Raw genomic sequence first — 23,933 nt, 5'->3', positions numbered from 1 at the left:
GGAAATGGGGAGATGGAGAGATTGGGAACCAGGAAATGGGGAGATTGGGAGATGAGGAGCCAGGAAATGGGGAGATGAGGAGCCAGGACATGGGGAGATTGGGAACCAGGACATGGGGAGATTGGGAACCAGGAAATGGGGAGATTGGGAGATGAGGAGCCAGGAAATGGGGAGATGGAGAGATTGGGAACCAAGAAATGTGGAGATTGGGAGATGAGGAGCCAGGAAATGGGGAGATGGAGAGATTGGGAACCAGGAAATGGGGAGATTGGGAGTTGAGGAGCCAGGAAATGTGGAGATGGAGAGATTGGGAACCAGGAAATGGGGAGATTGGGAGATGAGGAGCCAGGAAATGGGGAGATGGAGAGATTGGGAACCAGGAAATGGGGAGATTGGGAGATGAGGAGCCAGGAAATGGGGAGATTGGGAACCAGGACATGGGGAGATTGGGAACCAGGACATGGGGAGATTGGGAACCAGGAAATGGGGAGATTGGGAACCAGGAAATGGGGAGATTGGGAACCAGGAAATTGGAAGATTGGGAACCAGGAAATGGGGAGATTGGGAGATGAGGAGCCAGGACATGTGGAGATTGGGAACCAGGAAATGGGGAACCGGGAGATGGGGAGGTAGGGAGCTGGGAGATGGGGAACCAGGAAATGGGAAATTGGGAAATGGGGATCCAGGAAATGGGAAATGGGGAGATTGGAAGATGGGGAGCCAGGAAATGGGGAGCCAGGAAATGGGAAATGGGGAGATTGGGTAATGGGGAGCCAGGAAATGGGGAGATTTGGAAATGGGGAGATTGGAAGATGGGGAGCCAGGAAATGGGAAGATTGGGTGATGGGGAGATGAGGAGCCAGGAAATGGGGAGATGGAGAGATTGGGAACCAGTAAATGGGGAGATGGGGAGCCAGGAAATAGGAAGGTTGGGTGATGGGGAGATGGGGATATTGGGAGCCAGCAAATGGGGAGATGGGGAGCCAGGAAATGGGGAGATTGGAAGATGGGGAGCCAGGAAATAGGGAGATGGGGAGATTGGGAGTCGGGAAGATTAGGAGATGGGGAGCCAGGAAATGGGGAGATTGGGTGATGGGGAGATTGGGAGCCAGGAAATGGGGAGATTGGGAGATGGGAAGCTGGGAAATGGGGAGATGAAGAGATTGGGAAGCAGGAAATGGGGAGATTGGGAAATGAGGAGCCAGGAAATGGGGAGATGAGGAGCCAGGACATAGGGAGATTGGGAACCAGGACATGGGGAGATTGGGAACCAGGACATGGGGAGATTGGGAGATGAGGAGCCAGGAAATGGGGAGATGGGGAGATTGGGAGATGAGGAGCCAGAAAATGGGGAGATTGGGAACCAGGGCATGGGGAGATTGGGAACCAGGTAATGGGGAGATTGGGAGATGAGGAGCCAGGAAATGGGGAGATTGGGAACCAGGACATGTGGAGATTGGGAACCAGGAAATGGGGAGATTGGGAGATGAGGAACCAGGACATGGGGAGATTGGGAACCAGGACATGGGGAGATTGGGAATCAGGACATGGGGAGATTGGGAATCAGGAAATGGGGAGATTGGGAATCAGGAAATGGGGATATTGGGAGATGAGGAGCCAGGAAATGGAGAGATTGGGAACCAGGAAATGGGGAGATTGGGAGATGAGGAGCCAGGAAATGGCGAGATGGAGAGATTGGGAACCAGGAAATGGGGAGATTGGGAGATGAGGAGCCAGGAAATGGGGAGATGGAGAGATTGGGAACCAGGACATGGGGAGATTGGGAACCAGGACATGGGGAGATTGGGAACCAGGAAATGGGGAGATTGGGAGATGAGGAGCCAGGAAATGGGGAGATGAGGAGCCAGGAAATGGGGAGATGAGGAGCCAGGAAATGGGGAGATTGGGAACCAGGAAATGGAGAGATTGGGAACCAGGAAATGGAGAGATTGGGAACCAGGAAATGGGGAGATTGGGAACCAGGAAATGGGAAGATTGGGAACCAGGAAATGGGGAGATTGCGAGATGAGGAGCCATGAAATGGGGAGATTGGGAACCAGGAAATGGGGAGATTGGGAGATGAGGAGCCAGGAAATGGGGAGATGAGGAGCCAGGACATGGGGAGATTGGGAACCAGGAAATGGGGAGATTGGGAGATGAGGAGCCAGGAAATGGGGAGATGGAGAGATTGGGAACCAAGAAATGTGGAGATTGGGAGATGAGGAGCCAGGAAATGGGGAGATGGAGAGATTGGGAACCAGGAAATGGGGAGATTGGGAGTTGAGGAGCCAGGAAATGTGGATATGGAGAGATTGGGAACCAGGAAATGGGGAGATTGGGAGATGAGGAGCCAGGAAATGGGGAGATGGAGAGATTGGGAAGCAGGAAATGGGGAGATTGGGAGATGAGGAGCCAGGAAATGGGGAGATTGGGAACCAGGACATGGGGAGATTGGGAACCAGGACATGGGGAGATTGGGAACCAGGACAAGGGGAGATTGGGAACCAGGACAAGGGGAGATTGGGAACCAGGAAATGGGGAGATTGGGAACCAGGACATGGGGAGATTGGGAACCAGGACATGGGGAGATTGGGAACCAGGACATGGGGAGATTGGGAACCAGGAAATGGGGAGATTGGGAACCAGGAAATGGGGAGATTGGGAACCAGGAAATTGGAAGATTGGGAACCAGGAAATGGGGAGATTGGGAGATGAGGAGCCAGGACATGGGGAGATTGGGAACCAGGAAATGGGGAACCGGGAGATGGGGAGGTAGGGAGCTGGGAGATGGGGAACCAGGAAATGGGAAATGGGGAGCCAGGAAATGGGAAATGGGGAGATTGGAAGATGGGGAGCCAGGAAATGGGGAGCCAGGAAATGGGAAATGGGAAGATTGGGTAATGGGGAGCCAGGAAATGGGGAGATTTGGAAATGGGGAGATTGGAAGATGGGGAGCCAGGAAATGGGAAGATTGGGTGATGGGGAGATGAGGAGCCAGGAAATGGGGAGATGGAGAGATTGGGAACCAGTAAATGGGGAGATTGGGAGATGGGGAGCCAGGAAATAGGAAGGTTGGGTGATGGGGAGATGGGGATATTGGGAGCCAGCAAATGGGGAGATTGGGAGATGGGGAGCCAGGAAATGGGGAGATTGGAAGATGGGGAGCCAGGAAATGGGGAGATGGGGAGATTGGGAGCCAGGAAATGGGGAGATTGGGAGATTGGGAGTCGGGAAGATTAGGAGATGGGGAGCCAGGAAATGGGGAGATTGGGTGATGGGGAGATTGGGAGCCAGGAAATGGGGTGATTGGGAGTCGGGAAGATTGGGAGATGGGGAGCTGGGAGATGGGGAGCCAGGAAATGGGGAGATTGGGAGATGGGAAGCTGGGAAATTGGGAGATGGGGAGCCAGGAAATGTGGAGATTGGGAGAGGATGGCTTCCATCTCCCGGCTCCCGATTCCTCACCTGTACCTGGTACCTCCTAAAGATAAACGTTAAAAGGCAAATCTGAGCCTTTTTCACATGTAAGTAAATGGCGAGGTCTGTCAGGGGCGCTTGTACTCTCCATAATGTCTAGTTGGGTGTATGTCCATCATTCCAAACTGGCCCATTACTCTGGCTGGCTGAGGTCTAGCAGTGTGTATGGCTGTACAGAGAATAGATAGGGAGATGACACATGAGACAAGGGAGGCGAGGGCATCAGGTAGTTGTCTGCTAGTGACAACGCTGTGGCTTGGGTCCTGCCAGGGTACTATGGCTTGGGTCCTGCCACGGTACTGTGGCTTGAGTACTTCCACGGTACTGTGGCTTGAGTACTTCCACGGTACTGTGGCTTGGGTCCTGCCAGGGATACTGTGGCTTGGGTCCTGCCAGGGATACTGTGGCTTGGGTACTGCTGCTTGGGTACTTCCAGTGATAGGCTTGGCTACTGCCAGGGAACTGTGGCTTGGGTCCTGCCAGGGAACTGTGGCTTGGGTCCTGCCAGGGAACTGTGGCTTGGGTCCTGCCAGGGATACTGTGGCTTGGGCCCTGACAGGGTACTGTGGCTTGGGCCCTGACAGGGTACTGTGGCTTGGGCCCTGACAGGGTACTGTGGCTTGGGCCCTGACAGGGTACTGTGGCTTGGGTCCTGCCAGGGATAGGCTTGGGTCCTACCAGGGATACTGTGGCTTGGGTACTTCCAGGGATACTGGGGCTTGGGTACTTCCAGGGTACTGTGGCTTTGGTACTGCGGTTTGGGTACTTCCAGGGATACTGTGGCTTGGGTCCTGCCAGGAATACTGTGGCTTGGGTACTTCCAGGGATACTGTGGCTTGGGTACTTCCAGGGATACTGTGGCTTGGGTACTTCCAGAGATAGGCTTGGGTACTGTGGCTTGGCTAGTGGTAGGGTACTGTGGTTTGGGTCCTGCCAGGGATACTGTGGCTTGGCTACTGCGGCTTGGGTACTTCCAGGGATAGTCCTGGGTCCTGCCAGGGGTACTGTGGCTTGGCTACTGCCAGGGATACTGTGGCTTGGGTCCTGCCAGGGTGCTATGGCCTGGGTACTGCCAGGGATACTTCTTCCCCCCCCCCCCACCTCCTCCTAACTTCTGTTTCTCTATCGTCCTAGTGGATGCTGGGGTTCCTGAAAGGACCATGGGGAATAGCGGCTCCGCAGGAGACAGGGCACAAAAAGTAAAGCTTTTCCAGATCAGGTGGTGTGCACTGGCTCCTCCCCCTATGACCCTCCTCCAGACTCCAGTTAGATTTTTGTGCCCGGCCGAGAAGGGTGCAATTCTAGGTGGCTCTCATAAAGAGCTGCTTAGAGAAAGTTTAGCTTAGGTTTTTTATTTTACAGTGATTCCTGCTGGCAACAGGATCACTGCAACGAGGGACAGAGGGGAGAAGAAGTGAACTCACCTGCGTGCAGGATGGATTGGCTTCTTGGCTACTGGACATCAGCTCCAGAGGGACGATCACAGGTACAGCCTGGATGGTCACCGAAGCCGCGCCGCCGGCCCCCTTGCAGATGCTGAAGTAAGAAGAGGTCCAGAATCGGCGGCTGAAGACTCCTGCAGTCTTCTAAAGGTAGCGCACAGCACTGCAGCTGTGCGCCATTTTCCTCTCAGCACACTTCACACGCAGTCACTGAGGGTGCAGGGCGCTGGGGGGGGGCGCCCTGGGAGGCAAATGTAAACCTATATACTGGCTAAAAATACCTCACATATAGCCCCCAGAGGCTATATGGAGATATTTAACCCCTGCCAAACTTCACTAAAGAGCGGGAGACGAGCCCGCCGTAAAAGGGGCGGGGCCTATCTCCTCAGCACACAGCGCCATTTTTTCTCTCACAGAAAGGCTGGAGAGAAGGCTCCCAGGCTCTCCCCTGCACTGCACTACAGAAACAGGGTTTAAACAGAGAGGGGGGGCACAAATTGGCGATATAAATATAAATATATATATAAAGATGCTATTAGGGAGAAACACTTATATAAGGTTGTCCCTATGTAATTATAGCGTTTTTTGGTGTGTGCTGGCAAACTCTCCCTCTGTCTCTCCAAAGGGCTAGTGGGGTCCTGTCCTCTGTCAGAGCATTCCAGGTGTGTGTGCTGTGTGTCGGTACGTGTGTGTCGACATGTATGAGGACGATGCTGGAGGAGGCGGAGAAATTGCCTGTAATGGTGATGTCACTCTCTAGGGAGTCGACACCGGAATGGATGGCTTATTTAGGGAATTACGTGAGAATGTCAACACGCTGCAAGGTCGGTTGACGACATGAGACGACCGACAAACAATTAGTAACGGTCCAGGCGTCTCAGAAACACCGTCAGGGTTTTTTTTATAAAAAACGCCCATTTACCTCAGTCGGTCGACACAGACACAGACACGGACACTGAATCCAGTGTCGACGGTGAATAAACAAACGTATTCCTCATTAGGGCCACACGTTAAGGGCAATGAAGGAGCTGTTACATATTTCTGATACTACAAGTACCACAGAAAAGGGTATTATGTGGAAGTGAAAAAACTACCTGTAGTTTTTCCTGAATCAGATAAAATAAAATGAAGTGTGTGATGATGCGTGGGTTTACCCCGATAGCAAATATTGGCGTTATACCTTTTCCCGCCAGAAGTTAGGGCGCGTTGGGAAGCACCCATTAGGGTGGATAAGGCGCTCACACACTTATCAAGTGGCGTTACCGTTTCCAAATACGGCCGCCCTCAAGGAGCCAGCTGATAGGCAGCTGGAAAAATATCCTAAAAAGTATATACACACAGACGGTGGTTATACTGCGACCAGCGATCGCCATCAGCCTGGAGATGCAGTGCTGGGTTGGCTTGGTCGAATTCCCTGACTAAAAATATTTTATTGATATAGAGCATTTAATAGGATGCATTCTATATATATGTATGCGAGATGCACAGAGGGATATTTGCACTCTGGCATCAAGATAAGTGCGTTGTCCATATCTCCCAGAAGATGTCATGGACACGACAGTGGTCAGGTGATACAGATCCCATACGGCACATGGAAGTATTGCCGTATAAAGGGAAGGAGTTATTTGGGGTCGGTCCGTCGGACCTGGGGGCCACGGCCACAGCTGGGAAATCCAACCTTTTTACCCCAAGTTACATCTCAGCAGAAAAAGACACTGTCTTTTCAGCCTCAATCCTTCCGTTCCCATGTGGGCAAGCGGGCAAAAGGCCAGTCATATCTGCCCAGACATAGAGGAAAGGGAAGTAGACTGCAGCAGGCAGCCCCTTCCCAGGAAAAGAAGCCCTCCACCAGTGGGGGGGTAGTCTCAAGAGTCTCAGCGCGCAGTGGGATCACTCGCAAGTTGACCCCTAGATCATACAAGTATTATCCCAGGGGTACAGATTGGAGAGTCGAGACATTTTTTCCTCGCAGGTTCCTGAAGCCTGCTTTACCAACGGCTCCCTCCGACAAGGAGGCAGTATTGGGAAAAAAATTCACAAGCTGTATTTCCAGCAGGTGATAATCAAAGTACCCCTCCTACAACAAGGAAAAGGGTATTAGTCCTCCACACTATATTGTGGTACTGAAGCCAGACGGCTTGGTGAGACATAGTCTAAATCTGAAATCTTTGAACACTTACATAAAAAGGTTCAAATCAAGATGGAGTCACTCAGAGCAGTGATAGAGAACCGGAAAAAAGGGGACTATATGGTGTCCCTGGACATCAAGGATTACCTCCATGTCCAAATTTGCCCTTCTCAACAAGGGTACCTCTGGTTCGTGATACAGAACTGTCAATATCCGTTTCAGACGCTGCCGTTGAATTATCCACGGCACCCCGGGCCTTTACCAAGGTAATGGCCGAAAAGATGATTCTTAAAAGAAGAAAGGCATCTAAATTATCCCTTACTTGGACGATATCCTGAAAGGGACAAGTTTCCAGAGAACAGTTGGAGGTCGGAAAAGAACTATCTAAAGTAGTTCTACGACAGCACGAGTGGATTCTAAATATTCCAAAAATCGCAGCTGTTTTCCGATGATACGTCTGCTGTTCCTAGGAATGATTCTGGGCATAGTCCAGAAAGAGGTATTTCTCCTGGAGGGGAAAGCCAGGGAGTTATCCGACCTAGTCAGAAACCTCCTAAATCCAGGCCAAGTATCAGTGCATCAATGCACAGGAGTCCTGGGAAAAATGGTGGCTTCTTACGAAGCGATTCCATTCGGCAGATCTCACGCAAAAACTTTTCAGGGGGATTTGCTGGACGAATGGTCCGGATCGCATCTTCAGATGCATCAGCGGATAACCCTGTCTCCAAGGACAAGGGTGTCTCTTCTGTGGGGGCTGCAGAGTGCTCATCTTCTAGAGGGCAGCACATTCAGCATTCAGGACTGTGTTCTGGTGACCACGGATGCCAGCCTGAGAGGCTGGGGAACAGTCACACAAGGAAGAAATTTCCAAGGAAGTGTGGTCAAGTCTGGAGATTTCTCTCCACATGAATATACTGGAGCTAAGGGCAATTTACGATGCTCTGAGCCTAGGAAGACCTCTGCTTCAAAGTCAACCGGTGCTGATCCAGTAGGACATCATCATGGCAGTCGCCCACGTAAACAGACGGGGCGGCACAAGAAGCAGGAGGGCAATGACAGCAAGGATTCTTCGCTGGGCGAAAGATCATGTGATAACACTGTCAGCAGTGTTCATTCCGGGAGTGGACAACTAGGAAGATTTCCTCAGCATAAATGAATTCCACCCAGAAAAGTGGGAACTTCATCTGGAAGTTTCCACATGTTTGTAAACCGTTGGGAAAGACCAAAGGTGGTTATGATGGCGTCCCACATGAAGCGCCAGGTCTAGAGACCCTCAGGCAATAGCTGGGACGCTCTGGTAACACCGTGGGTGTACCAGTCGGTGTATGTGTTCCCTCCTCTGCCTTTCATACCCAGTGTATGGAGAATGATAGGAAGGAGAGGAGTAAGAACTATACTCGGGGTTCCGGTTTGGGCCAAGAAGAACTTGGTACCCGGAACTTCAAGAGATACTAGAAAGGATCTTGATTCAGCAAGAATCATGTCTGTTCCATGACTTACCGCAGCTGCGTTGACGCCAGGGCGGGTGAACGCCGGATCCTAAGGGACAAAGGCATTCCGGAAGAGGTCATCCCTACCCTGGTCAGAGCCAGGAAGGAGGTGACCGCACAACATTATCACCGCTTAGGTGAAAATATGTTCCATGGTGTGAGGCCAGGAAGGCTCCACGGAAGAATTTCAACTAGGTTAATTCCTACATTTCCTGCAAGCAGGAGTGTATATGGGTCTCAAATTGGGGTCCATTAAGGTTCAAATTTCGACCGGTCGATTTTCTTCCAGAAAGAAATTGGCTTCAGTTCCTGAAGTCCAGAAGTTGTTAAGGGAGTACTGCATATACAACCCCTTTTTGATGTCTCCAGTGGCACTGGGCGATCTCAACGTAGTTTGGGATTCCTAAAATCACATTGTTTTAAACAACTCAAATCTGTGGATTTGATATATCTCACATGGAAAGTGACCATGCTGTTGGTCCTGGCCTCGGCCAGGCGAGTGTCAGAATTGGCGGCTTTATCTCACAAAGCCATATCTGATTGTCCGTTCGGACAGAGCAAAGCTGTGGACTCGTCCCCAGTTTCTCCCTAAGGTGGTGTCAGCGTTTCACCTGAACCAGCTTATTGTGGTGCCTGCGGCTACTAGGGACTTGGAGGACTCCAAGTTGCTGGATGTTGTCAGGACCCTGAAAATATAGTTTCCAGGTCGGCTGGAGTCAGGAAATCTGACTTGCTGTTTATCCTGTATGCACCCAACAAGCTGGGTGCTCCTGCTTCTAAGCAGACTATTGCTCGTTGGATTTGTAGTACAATTCAGCTTGCACATTCTGTGGCAGGCTTGCCACAGCAAAAAATATGTAAATGCCCATTCCACAAGGAAGGTGGGCTCATCTTGGGCGGCTGCCCGAGGGGTCTCGGCATTACAACTCTGCCGAGCAGCTACGTGGTCGGGGGAGTACACGTTTGTAAAATTTTACAAATTTGATACCCTGGCAAAAGAGGACCTGGAGTTCTCTCATTCGGTGCTGCAGAGTCATCCGCACTCTCCCGCCCGTTTGGGAGCTTTGGTATAATCCCCATGGTCCTTTCAGGAACCCCAGCATCCACTAGGACGATAGAGAAAATAAGAATTTACTTACCGATAATTCTATTTCTCGGAGTCCGTAGTGGATGCTGGGCGCCCATCCCAAGTGCGGATTATTCTGCAATACTTGTACATAGTTATTGTTACAAAAATCGGGTTATTGTTGTAGGAAGCCGTCTTTCAGAGGCTCCTTTTGTTATCATACTGTTAACTGGGTTTAGATCACAAGTTGTACGGTGTGATTGGTGTGGCTGGTATGAGTCTTACCCGGGATTCAAAATCCTCCCTTATTGTGTACGCTCGTCCGGGCACAGTACCTAACTGGAGTCTGGAGGAGGGTCATAGGGGGAGGAGCCAGTGCACACCACCTGATCTGGAAAAGCTTTACTTTTTGTGCCCTGTCTCCTGCGGAGCCGCTATTCCCCATGGTCCTTTCAGGAACCCCAGCATCCACTACGGACTCCGAGAAATAGAATTATCGGTAAGTAAATTCTTATTTTCCCGATCTTCTGTAGGTAACTACGAGCTGGTCAGTCTGCTGTTAGACAGAGGAGCTGACCCTCTCTTGAACATGCTGGAAGCCGGGCGGGTGACCTCCTCATTACATGAAGATATGAATTGCTTTAGCCACTCAGCAGCCCATGGGCACAGGTAGGTGACCTGGTACTTATTAAGCTTTTCCTGCCAGAACCTGCGTCTGTGAGATTCTTCTTCTCAATCCCATAAGAACACAGTGCCGAGCATGTCTGCAGCCTGGTCTTGTTAGAGAAGCTTTCATATGATGCTGCCCCTGGGGCATTACAGATGTCAGCAAGCCTTTATTAATGAAAAGAAAACACAGCATATTGCTGCATGCCAACCTATGGGGGTTCTGGCGCCCTCTAGTGCCTAGTGCTGGTATTACCAGCATGACTGCCTACTTACCTAGGAACGTCCTGAGGAAGCTGCTCACCAGCATGACTGTGCCTACTTACCTAGGAACGTCCTGAGGAAGCTGCTCACCCAGCCACAGCTCTGCACAGGAGATGTCCTGTCTCTGGAGGAGATATTGGCGGAGGGGGTGGAGAGTGACACCTCCAGCACAGGCAGCTCTGACCAGGGGCCGGTCCGGCTTTGCAAGACCAGGATGAAAGCTCTGCAGGAGGCGACTTACTACAGTGCGGAACACGGCTACCTGGACATCACCATGGAGCTGCACAGCCTCGGTAAGTCTCACTAGCCATGACTTGTCGCTTGTTGCCGCCTGCTCCTGTGGTTACCACTGTCCCCCGGGTGATGTGCCCACCCCATGGCAGGACAGACTCCATCACTTATTTATATCATGTCACTAATGTGTGCAGCGCTGTACAGAGAATATGTCATTCCATTCGCTCCTTTGGAGCAGGGCCCTCCCTCCTCTTATAGGCCAGTCATGTTTTATCACTCTTCTGTTACTGGCGCTATATAATTCCCCTTTTCCACTACAAGTCCAGGTCTGACCCTGGTAGGTACCCAGGTTGAATCCCGGATCACTGGACCTGGGTTGTTTTTTGGGGACCCTTTTTCCACTGAGCCGGTTCCTTGTACCTGTGCTCGCTGATAACCCGGTATTGCGCAGTGGAAGGGGTATAACGGTAACAAATAAATAAATGGAGCATACAGACACAAGTACTTACCATACAGACACACTTATGGTAAATGTATCAGACTCTAAATAACCTACCTGTATATGTTGGGATTGTAGGAGAAAACTGGGGCATTAAGTGGAAACCCATATATCACACCCCGCAGAACAACGTAGCCGGGATCATATATCACACCCCGCAGAACAACGTAGCCGGGATCATATATCACACCCCGCAGAACAACGTAGCCGGGATCATATATCACACCCCGCAGAACAACGTAGCCGGGATCATATATCACACCCCGCAGAACAACGTAGCCGGGATCATATATCACACCCCGCAGAACAACGTAGCCGGGATCATATATCACACCCCGCAGAACAACGTAGCCGGGATCATATATCACACCCCGCAGAACAACGTAGCCGGGATCATATATCACACCCCGCAGAACAACGTAGCCGGGATCATATATCACACCCCGCAGAACAACGTAGCCGGGATCATATATCACACCCCGCAGAACAACGTAGCCGGGATCATATATCACACCCCGCAGAACAACGTAGCTGGGATCATATATCACACCCCGCAGAACAACGTAGCTGGGATCATACGTCACACCCCGCAGAACAACGTAGCCGGGATCATACGTCACACCCCGCAGAACAACGTAGCCGGGATCATATTTCACACCCCGCAGAACAACGTAGCCGGGATCATATATCACACCCCACAGAACAACGTAGCTGGGATCATATATCACACCCCACAGAACAACGTAGCCGGGATCATACGTCACACCCCGCAGAACAACGTAGCCGGGATCATACGTCACACCCCGCAGAACAACGTAGCCGGGATCATACGTCACACCCCGCAGAACAACGTAGCCGGGATCATACGTCACACCCCGCAGAACAACGTAGCCGGGATCATACGTCACACCCCGCAGAACAACGTAGCCGGGATCATACGTCACACCCCGCAGAACAACGTAGCCGGGATCATACGTCACACCCCGCAGAACAACGTAGCCGGGATCATACGTCACACCCCGCAGAACAACGTAGCCGGGATCATACGTCACACCCCGCAGAACAACGTAGCCGGGATCATACGTCACACCCCGCAGAACAACGTAGCCGGGATCATACGTCACACCACGCAGAACAACGTAGCCGGGATCATACGTCACACCCCGCAGAACAACGTAGCCGGGATCATACGTCACACCCCGCAGAACAACGTAGCTGGGATCATATATCACACCCCGCAGAACAACGTAGCCGGGATCTCATTCGCTGTAATGTCTGCGGCGACACTATGGCAGCGGCATGTAGTTATGTGACCGCCGGTCCCATAGCAGCTGCATTACAGAAACTGTTCCCGCACTGCCAGCGGCAGGTGCTCCGCAATGAGGGTGTAACTAAACTGGGACACACATGCTTTGGGGGAGTTTTATCAAAGCTTGGAGAGAGATAGAAGGCGATTAGCTGGTAGTTTATCAAGTGTCAGACACCGCCTCGTTGGCGTTTCTATAGTGTGTGCGGTGTAGACACGCCCCTGCGCAGCCTGTAACATGACAGGAGCTGATTGGTTAGTGATTTATCTCTCTCCAAGCTTTGATAAATCTCCCCCTTTATTTGCAAACCAAACTCTTTCTACACAGCAGGAAAATATTGTGGAATTAAAAACAAGAAAACAATAGCTATTTGTGTCTTAGGGGTGCCCTGGAAGCTGCACGTATGGATGGAATGCCTGCGAACATCCTTCCACTACTCCCACCATGCTGTAATGGAAACCCTGCTGCAGGAATTCTGCACCATCAGAGAGGAGGACTATAACGAGGAGCTGATTAACGAGGGGCTGCCACTTCTCTTTAACATTTTCAAGACCACGAAGGTGAGAGCTGATTGGTTGGTACTTTATCTCTCCCCAGGGGTTTATGAATCTCCCTTTATTCCACATAGCTCTATGCAGGTTAGACACTTTATTTTATAAGACCTCACACTATATATTATACACACCTCACACTATATATTATACACACCTCACACTATATATTATACACACCTCACACTATATATTACACACCTCACACTATATATTATACAGTATACTAGAGTGATTTTTAGAAGTAAAACTATTTGATCATTGTCTTTGTTACTTCCCTGTTAGATGGATCCTGGGACTTGGCGTCCTTAGAACAGCAGCCTATAGAATTAGAGCACTGCCACCATAGGACACAGGCATAGGACAGTGTAATAGTGAGTATTGGGGCTCCATAGGACACAGGCATAGGACAGTGTAATAGTGAATATTGGGGCTCCATAGCACACAGGCATAGGACAGTGTAATAGTGAGTATTGGGGCTCCATAGAACAGTGTAATAGTGAGTATTGGGGCTCCATAGGACACAGGCATAGAACAGTGTAAGAGTGAGTATTGGGGCTCCATAGGACACAGGCATAGGACAGTGTAATAGTGAGTATTGGGGCTCCATAGGACACAGGCATAGGACGGTGTAAGAGTGAGTATTGGGGCTCCATAGGACACAGGCATAGGACAGTGTAATAGTGAGTATTGGGGCTCCATAGGACACAGGCATAGGACAGTGTAATAGTGAGTATTGGGGCTCCATAGCACACAGGCATAGGACAGTGTAATAGTGAGTATTGGGGCTCCATAGGACAGTGTAATAGTGAGTATTGGGGCTCCATAGGACACAGGCATAGGACAGTGTAATAGTGAGTATTGGGGCTCCATAGGACACAGGCATAGGACAGTGTAATAGTGAGTATTGGGGCTCCATAGGACACAGGCATAGGACAGTGTAATAGTGAGTATTGGGGCTCCATAGGACACAGGCATAGGACAGTGTAATAGTGAGTATTGGGGCTCCATAGGACACAGGCATAGGACAGTGTAATAGTGAGTATTGGGGCTCCATAGGACACAGGCATAGGACGGTGTAATAGTGAGTATTGGGGCTCCATAGGACACAGGCATAGGACAGTGTAATAGTGAGTATTGGGGCTCCATAGGACACAGGCATAGAACAGTGTAAGAGTGAGTATTGGGGCTCCATAGGACACAGGCATAGGACAGTGTAATAGTGAGTATTGGGGCTCCATAGGACACAGGCATAGAACAGTGTAAGAGTGAGTATTGGGGCTCCATAGGACACAGGCATAGGACAGTGTAATAGTGAGTATTGGGGCTCCATAGCACACAGGCATAGGACAGTGTAAGAGTGAGTATTGGGGCTCCATAGCACACAGGCATGGAACAGTGTAAGAGTGAGTATTGGGGCTCCATAGCACACAGGCATGGAACAGTGTAATAGTGAGTATTGGGGCTCCATAGGACACAGGCATAGGACGGTGTAATAGTGAGTATTGGGGCTCCATAGGACACAGGCATAGGACAGTGTAATAGTGAGTATTGGGGCTCCATAGGACACAGGCATAGGACAGTGTAATAGTGAGTATTGGGGCTCCATAGCACACAGGCATAGGACAGTGTAATAGTGAGTATTGGGGCTCCATAGGACAGTGTAATAGTGAGTATTGGGGCTCCATAGGACACAGGCATAGGACAGTGTAATAGTGAGTATTGGGGCTCCATAGGACACAGGCATAGGACAGTGTAATAGTGAGTATTGGGGCTCCATAGGACACAGGCATAGGACAGTGTAATAGTGAGTATTGGGGCTCCATAGGACACAGGCATAGGACAGTGTAATAGTGAGTATTGGGGCTCCATAGGACACAGGCATAGGACAGTGTAATAGTGAGTATTGGGGCTCCATAGGACACAGGCATAGGACGGTGTAATAGTGAGTATTGGGGCTCCATAGGACACAGGCATAGGACAGTGTAATAGTGAGTATTGGGGCTCCATAGGACACAGGCATAGGACAGTGTAATAGTGAGTATTGGGGCTCCATAGGACACAGGCATAGGACGGTGTAATAGTGAGTATTGGGGCTGGGGACCCCACAGACAGGCAGACAGCTCGCCGAGCAGAATGGCCAGGGACTTCATTGTCATTGTTGATGCTTTGTTCTGGAACATCAGCAACTTAAATCTCCTGACCAGCTATAGGGGTATTTATCTCCTGACCAGCTATAGGGGTATTTATCTCCTGACCAGCTATAGGGGTATTTGTAATAGGCTACTGATTTGCTGACTGCGACAATATAGCCGCTACATTAATATGCGATGATTTATTTACAGCAAAACCAAACTGACTTTGCCTTTAAAACAAATTAGCGCTTTCAATTTCTCATCTACATTAGTGTGCAGCAGTGTGAGGCGGGTGTGGAAATAATGCTGGTGAGAACGCTTTCACAAATACAAGTAATTAACAGAATGCAAAGTGAATGAACAGAAAATGAATCTATGAAATCTAAATTTAATCAATATTTGGTGTGACCACCCTTTGCCTTCAAAACATCATCAGTTCTCCTAGGTACACTTGCACACAGTTTTTGAAGGGATTCGGCAGGGAGGTTGCGAACCACAGATCTTCTGGATGTAGCTAGACTCTGATGAGATCAGGGCTCTGTGGGGCCATATTATCACTTCCAGGACTCCTTGTTCTTCTTTACGCTGAAGATAGTTCTTAATGACATTTGCTGTATGTTTGGGGTCTTTGTCCTGCTGCAGAATACATTTGGAATCCATCAGACGCCTCCCTGATGGTATTGCATGATGGATAAGTACCTGAAATGCAGCCCCAAACTTACAAGGAACCTCCACCCTGCGTCACTGTCACCTGCAGACTCTCATCATTGTACCGCTCTCCAGCCCTTCAGCGAACAAACTGCCTTCTGCTACAGCCAAATACCATAACCCATGCTTTTGACTCATCAATCCAGGGCACCTACTGCCAATTTTGAGCACCTAGTTCCTATGTTTTCTTGCATAGTTGAGTCACTTGGCCTCGTTTCGACTCAGCTATGCATGAAAACATAGGAACTGGGGTGCAGAAAATTGGCAGTAGGTGCCCTGGATTGATGAGTCAAAAGCATGGGTTATGGTAGACTTACCTAGGTGACCTTCTTTCCCTGAAGTCCACAGCATATACCTTGGGATATGATGAAGCAACAGCAGATTGGGCGCCAAACAGTCTAACCTTTTCAGACTCCCAGCCATCTATATCCCCGCCTCCCGGCTCAGGCAATACAGTTGATTCCAGAGCTCAAGGCAGGAGCTGTTTTTTAATTTAGAGGGAGACCTATTCAGGCGAGAACATACACTCACTTCCATACCAAAGGACAGGAAGAGGTTAGTAAGTGTACACATTCTCAAATCAGGTGCATCAGGGTGGGATCCCTGTGGACAGAGTGGACTTCAGAGAAACAGAGTTATCTAGGTAAGTCTACCATAACCTGATTTCTCTATCAGGGTCCACAGTGATCCACAGGATCTACCTTGGGACTGCCCAAAGCAGTACTAAGGGAGGGAACGCTCCTGATTGGACAGAAGAATCCTTCGCCCAAATGCAGCATCCTGAGAGGCAAATATGTCAAAAGCATAATGTCTAATGAATATGTTAATGGATGACCATGTGGCTGCCTTACAGATCTGTTCAGCTGAGGCACCTCGATAGGCTACCCATGAAGAACCTACCTTACAAGTAGAGTGGGCAGAGACATTACCTCAGAAGCATATTGCCAAGCTGATCTCCCTGTTCTGGATAGTCATCCGAAGCCACCTCCCAGTGTTTGCTTATTAGCAGGTCATCCTCTCTTGTGAAATCCGTAGAGAAAGAAGAAAGTGTCTGTCCTTCTGATGGCACTGGTACGACCCACGTAGATCCTTAGAGAACGAACTACGTCCAATGATGCATCTCCCACAGAGAAGTCCGGTCCCTGAAAAGCGGAACTACTATTTCTTCATTTAGATGGAACTTAGAGACCACCCCTAGGAAGATATCCAGATCTGGATCGAAGAACTGCTCTATCTGGATGAAATACCAGAAAAGGGGGATGACACATCATTGCTCCTAAATCAGATACTCTTCTAGCTGAAGCAATTGCTAAAAGAAAAATCACTTTGGCTGTCAACCACTTGAGATCCACACGGCCCAGTGGTTCAAATGGAGTTACCTGAAGAGCGCTAAGAACTAATTCTAGATCCCAGGGAGCTATAGGAAGAACAAAAAGGAGGTTGAATGTGAAGCGTTCCTTGGCAGAACGTGCGAACATCCTGTAGTTTGCAATCTTCTTTTGAAACCACAAAGATAATGTTGACACTTGTACCTTCAAGGAAGCCATGCGGAGCCCCTTGTCCATTCCTGTTTGAAAAAAAGCTATGATTCTAGAAACTCTAAAAGACCCAGGATCCAAACTTTTGGCAGCGCCACTGAAAATAAGCATGCCATATCTGGTAATAAATGCGATCAGAAGATGGCTTTCTTGCTTTAAGCATTATCTGAATTATCCCTTGCGACAAACCTTTTTCCTTTAGGACAGATGTTTCAAGAGCCACGCCGTCAAAGACAGTTGATTCAGGTGTTTGTAGAGACAGGGACCCTGAATCAGCAGATCTGGACGTTAAGGTAGTAGGAACGGAGTATCCGTAGATAGCCTCTGCAGATCTGTGTACCATTTTTTCTGGGCAACACCGGAACTATTAGTATCACCGCGCCCCCTTCCTGTTTGAATTTTTTAATCACTCTGGGTACCAGAGAGATTGGTGGAAACACATAAGCCAGATGAAAATTCCATCTTACGGCTAGAGCATCCACGAAGATTGTTTGGGATCCTTTCTTCTCAAACCGTACCTGGGTAATTTGTTGTTCTGAAGAGAAGCCATAAGATTCACTTCCGGAAGACCCTACTTGTTTACCAGAATCTGGAAAACTTCTGGGTGTGAGGCCTATTTGCTTGCATGAATGTCGTGCCTGCTGAGAGAGTCCGCTTCCCAATTTAGGACTCCTGGTATGAATACCGCTGACACGGCTGGATGATGAAGTTCCATCCATTTTATTGTATGGCTTACCTCCTTCATTGCCATTCGACTTCGAGTGCCTCCTTGGTGATTGAGGTACGCTACTGCCGTGGCATTGTCCGAACGAATCTGTATCGGCTTGCCGTGGAGTATTTCTTTTGCCCGTGTGAGTGCCATGTATATGGCCCGAAGCTCCAGAACGTTGATTCGCAGGCGACTTTCTTCCTTGGACCAGCGTCCCTGGAACGGGTACTGTCCTGTCACAGCTCCCCAGCCCTGAAGACTTGCGTCTAGTGTCAGTACTTCCCAATCTGTGATCCATAAGGATAGCCCTTTGTCCAGATGAGGTGTCTGTAGCTACCAGTCTATAGACCGACGCACTTCCTGAGGAAGAATTATTGTCTGAGGTTTTTATTGTCTGATGCTGTCCGTTCCATTTGGAGAGAATCAGATGTTGAATGGGGTCTTGAATGGAATTGAGCATATTCTACCATGTCGAAAGTTGAGAACATTGATCCCAGAACTCGCGTTGCTGCATGGATGGATATTTTGCGACTGTGTAGCAATTCCTGAATGCAATCTTTAATGAGGTAATTTTTGTTCAGAGGTAGACAAATTCTGGTATCCAACACCCCCCCCCCCCCCCCCCAGATGCGTCATCTGTTCCAACGGGACTAAGGAGGACTTTGCCCAATTTATGAGCCAGCCGTGAGCCTTTAGGCTATTGTCACTTGGAGATGGAGTTGCAGAGTTTCCTGAGCCAGGATAAGCAAGTCGTCCAACTATGGGAAAATCCTTATTCCCTGACGACGAAGGTGGGCTGCCATCACCACCATAATTTTGGTAAATACACTGGGAGCTGTAGCCAGTCCAAAGGGTGGAGCCTGAAACTTGAAATGTTGGAGGATAGCAAACCTGAGACAGCACTGATGGAAAGGTGCTATAGGTACATGGAGGCAAGCATCCTGGATATCCAGTGACACAATAAAATCCCCTGGCTCCATAGCCAGAAAAATAGATCGCAACGTTTCCATACGGAACCGAGGCACCCAGATATATTTGTTCAGAGTCTTGAGATTGAGATTGGGTCGGTAGGATCCATTTGGTTTCTGAACTAGAAACAAGTTGGAATAGAAACCTTGTCCCCTCTGTGCTGCACGAACCGGAACTATCACTGCTGACTGCAGTAATGTTTGCACTGCGTCCTTTAGAGCCATGGCCTTCGATTCCACAGGAGACGGGCTGGTACAAAAAAAATCTTTGAGAAAGGATTTTCCTGAAGAAAAAACTTAACCATAAGACACCGCTTCTTGAACCCAGGTATCCGTGGTGGAATGTTTCCAAACCTGTGCAAAAAGAAGTCAGACTCCCACCCTGGGATCCCCCCCGTGGACGCCCACACCATCAAACTGACGGCTGGTCTTCTTTATTTAGAAGCTGGGCGTCTAGTTGACCAAGTCTGTTTCTTCTTAGTCCTACCAGATTTATCTGACTGAGACTGCTTGCTGTAAGCTAGTGTTTTTCAACTACTGTGCCGCAGACTATTGTGCCGTGAGATGTTTTTATGTGTTCCGCTGGAGCCAGAGATGCCTGCGCTAGTGTGTAGCCATCACCGTCAGTTCAATTATTACATATGGGCAGCAACGATCTCTTCCTGCTCCAGTCCTGTGTCTGTATCCTGGGCATATGATACCGCCCCTCTTTGAAGTCTGTGGGTTCGGATCTGACCACTGGCCCCTCCTCCTTCTGTTATCGGCTAAACATCTTTGGTCGGCAGTGGCTGCTGTTGCTCCTTCTATCACAACGATGGTGTCCGTGTCAGTCCTGGGTTCAAGGGCTCGTTGCTTGGGGCTTCTGCTAGGAGACTGCATAGGGGCTTTCTTTGGGGGACACAAATTGGTATATGTCCAATGGGTGCTGACTGTGTTAGAGGATTTAGAGAAGACGGGTCACAGAGAGCAAAATGCAGAGCTGCTCTGGTGTCCTGCTGCTATACTGTCCCCACTAGCTCCCTAGGAGCACGTGAAGGCAGCTGTATGGCATACAACTCTACCCACTAGGGCACTCTACAGTGAAAACAGTTGGCATTGGCATAAGGTCTCTCCTGTGTTCTGCAAGCAGATGAGCCTGGCACAGACTTTATATTGTACGGTGTTTTTCTGGGGGCCAATGTGTTTTATTTTTTTTTATTTTTTTGTGGGGTACAGTGTGATTGGTTTTTTTTTTCACGTAGGGCCCAAAGTGTTTATTTCTTCCTATGGGGGCCAGTTTGTTGGTGTGCTTTGCCATTTTTTAAATCTTGTTTGGTGTGCTGCGAGTTGAAAAAGGTTATAAATCGCTGCTATAAACCTTTCCTTTTGCTTTACATTGAGCCCGAAAGGACCGAAAAGCAGGAAAACTGGGGTTAGCCCTATATGAAGCAGGAAACTTCACCTTTTTGGAGTCTGCTTCAGACATAAGAATGTTATCTAATTCTGTGCCAAACAGGATATTCCCAATAAAAGGCAAAGATTCCAGGACCTTCTTGGACTCCAAATCGTCCTTCCATGCACGTAACCAGATAGCTCTGCGAGCTGCTACTGAGGAAGCTATGGCCTGAAAAGCTACTGTACCCATATTCAGGGCAGCTTCTTCCATAAAAGCAGCTGATCATCTTTCAAAGCTTCTGCCCAGCCTGCCACTGCTTTAGCCACCCAGGCTGTGACCATAGCTGGGCTAGTCACTGCCCCTGCTAAAAGTAAAAACAGTCTTAAGAAACCCATCAATCTTTCTGTCAGTCACATAATTTTGTGATGTCGAAGGCAGAGGTAATGTAGATTTACGCACGAGTCGAACCACATGTGCATCTACTTTGGGAGGAATCTCCCTTTTTTAACAGTCCACAGTGGTAAAGGATAGAAAGAACCCCACTTCTTGGGAATTTTTAACTTCTTACTAGGTGTAACCCAAGCCTCTTGCATTTTCTTCAGTTGATCTGATTTAGGAAATTTTGTCATTTACTGTTTTTGGACGTTTAAATATAGGCGCCTTGGTTTTTTAACACAGGCTCTGCTGCTTCCTCGATTGATGGAATAGATTTAACAGCCTGAATTTAATCAGGTATATCCACTGAAGAAGAGTGCTCCTCCTCTCTAGATGCAAATTCAGAATGGGACGATTCAGCTTCATCACCTGAAGTATCCTCTAATTGTGAAAATTGTGTACACAGTGAAGATGACTGACTGAGCTAAATCGAACACTGGATGTGGCATAACCCAAGTGGGATGTTGCATGTAAGAGTTAAGTGGAAACCCCTTACTTGGTACCATAGCAGGTGTCCTACGTTCTGCTAAGTTAGACAATGTCTGTGCAAAAGCTGTCCAAGGAGGTTCCTGTGATTGAACAGGTACCTGACTTCTAGCCGGTTTATTTAGAAAGCTTTTATGGAAACCATAGCAATTTGCACACAAGTCATCTTGTACCAGATCCTGGGTGGTAAACCCAGATTTGCAGGACAAACATGAAATTAATGTAGGTTCCTCATCACTTTTCTTGGACATAGCACCAATAATTACCACAATAATCAGTGTAATAGTACGCATAAATGTGACCATACTCACTTTAAATATTTTAACGTGAAATACAATCAGATCCCACCCTGCCTCGCACCAGCATTGAGGATCTGAATAGAGAGAAAAAGCTAACAGAAACAGAGTAAGAGTCAGCAATCGCACTAGCAATCGGTCACAAAACAAGAATGTGTTAATATACATTTGCAAGATGAGCACATTTTTCAACTATACAATACATATAGGCCCTCATTCCGAGTTGATCGGTCGCAAGGCGAATTTAGCAGAGTTACACACGCTAAGCCGCCGCCTACTGGGAGTGAATCTTAGCTTCTTAAAATTGCGACCGATGTATTCGCAATATTGCGATTACTAACTACTTAGCAGTTTCAGAGTAGCTCTAGACTTACTCTGCCTGTGCGATCAGTTCAGTGCTTGTCGTTCCTGGTTGACGTCACAAACACACCCAGCGTTCGCCCAGGCACTCCCACCGTTTCCCCGGCCACTCCTGCGTTTTTTCCGGAAACGGTAGCGTTTTCAGCCACACGCCCCTGAAACGCCGTGTTTCCGCCCAGTAACACCCATTTCCTGTCAATCACATTACGATCGCCGGAGCGAAGAAAAAGCCGTGAGTAAAAATACTATCTTCATAGTAAAGTTACTTGGCGCAGTCGCAGTGCGAACATTGCGCATGCGTACTAAGCGGATTTTCACTGCGATGCGATGAAAAATACCGAGCGAACAACTCGGAATGAGGGCCATAAGTAGGTATGAAAAACATTACTGCATTACCTTATACCGGAGACAAACGCATTCAGACGCACAGCGAATAATACAGCAGTAAATGTTCACAACGCTCATTTGCATCAGGTACCTACTCGCTACTTGTAACGCCAAGGGTAGGTAGGAACTGCCTTAGGGGAGCGGGATACAGGAAGACTTAAACCCTGTTTCCGTATGCAATCATGCTGCCGCCAACAAATGGCTCAGCGAATCAGACACACCAGTGTATCCAGCTGCACATGCGACTATGACCGGTATAGTATGTTAAGCATCTCAGACGGAAGCGGAAATAACCGTTTATGGTGGGAGACTCGGCGGAAACTGGTCATAAGCTTGGTGGAGGGACGACCGGGGAGCATCTTACTCCCCACTGCTGACATCAACCTCTGGGATCACGGCCTCAACTGATCCCCAGAACCTATGATTCCTGAGGCCTAGCACGGTGCACCCGAGGAGGCAGCTGCATCAATGACTGTCCGGTAGTCTCCACCCGAGACAGTAAGGCTGCCTTATATGCGTCTAAAACTGCTATCGGAAAACAGACGTCTTACCTTCTCCCTATTCTCCAACTGCAGCCTGGGATCATCAGTATGGACTTGCTAGCACCTCCAGTCTGGCGCCCGCCGACACAGCAGTGTACTCCGAGGTAACAGTTGTTGCGTCCCGGTGATGAGTTGTTGGATCGTATTTGCCATTATGCGTTTTAAGATGCATAGAAAGATCACTCCTAAAAAGAAAAAACTATACAAAATAACAAAGCTTGTGGCTGCAAAAGCAGCCCAACCGTCCACCGTGGCCGGCTCCTGCCGCACCAAAAACCCCCTGAATTGCCTGAGCCGGGAGGCGGGGATATAGGGGGCTGGCTCAGTGTATCCTGGTAGTCTGAAAAGCTTAGACCGTTTGGTGCCCAATCGGCTGTCGCTTCATCATATTCCAATGTGAATCACTGTGGAACATGGTAGAGATATGTGAAGTATTTGGCTATAATAGAAGACAGTTTCTTCGAGGAAGGGCTGGAGAGCGGTATAATAATGAATGTCTGCAGGCAACAGTGATGCAGGGTGGTGGTTCCTTGCAAGTCTGGGGCTGCATTTCAGCAGATGGAGTTGGGGATTTGTTCAAGATTAATGGTGTCCTCAATGCTGAGAAATACAGGCAGGTACTTATCCATCATGCAGTACCATCAGGGAGGCGTCTGATTGGCTCCAAATGTATTCTGCAACAGGACAATGACCCCAAACATACAGCCAATGTCATTAGGAACTATCTTCAGCGTAAAGAAGAACAAGGAGTCCTGGAAGTGATGATATGGCCCCACAGAGCCCTGATCTCATCATAGAGTCTGTCTGGGATTGCATGAAGAGACAAAAGGATATGAGAAAACTACATCCACAGATGATCTGTGTTTACTT

The 23,933-nt window shown here is 49.0% G+C and overlaps 1 protein-coding gene across 3 annotated transcripts in view; it reads left to right on the top strand.

The window, feature by feature from the left end:
• ABTB2 (ankyrin repeat and BTB domain containing 2) overlaps nt 1-23,933 on the top strand; it is a 309,105-nt gene that overhangs the window by 267,201 nt on the left and 17,971 nt on the right. For all 3 annotated transcript variants that reach the window (XM_063954554.1, XM_063954553.1, XM_063954552.1), the window contains 3 exons: nt 10,137-10,272; nt 10,600-10,826; nt 12,955-13,133. In XM_063954554.1, coding sequence (XP_063810624.1) covers nt 10,137-10,272; nt 10,600-10,826; nt 12,955-13,133 — 542 coding nt within the window. The remainder of the gene's footprint in view (nt 1-10,136; nt 10,273-10,599; nt 10,827-12,954; nt 13,134-23,933) is intronic.

This window comes from Pseudophryne corroboree, unplaced genomic scaffold (assembly GCF_028390025.1).
Source record: "Pseudophryne corroboree isolate aPseCor3 unplaced genomic scaffold, aPseCor3.hap2 scaffold_677, whole genome shotgun sequence".
NCBI classification, from domain to species: Eukaryota; Metazoa; Chordata; class Amphibia; order Anura; family Myobatrachidae; genus Pseudophryne; species Pseudophryne corroboree.
Note: the sequence above shows the minus strand (reverse complement) of the source record. Positions and strands in the feature narration are given on the sequence as shown.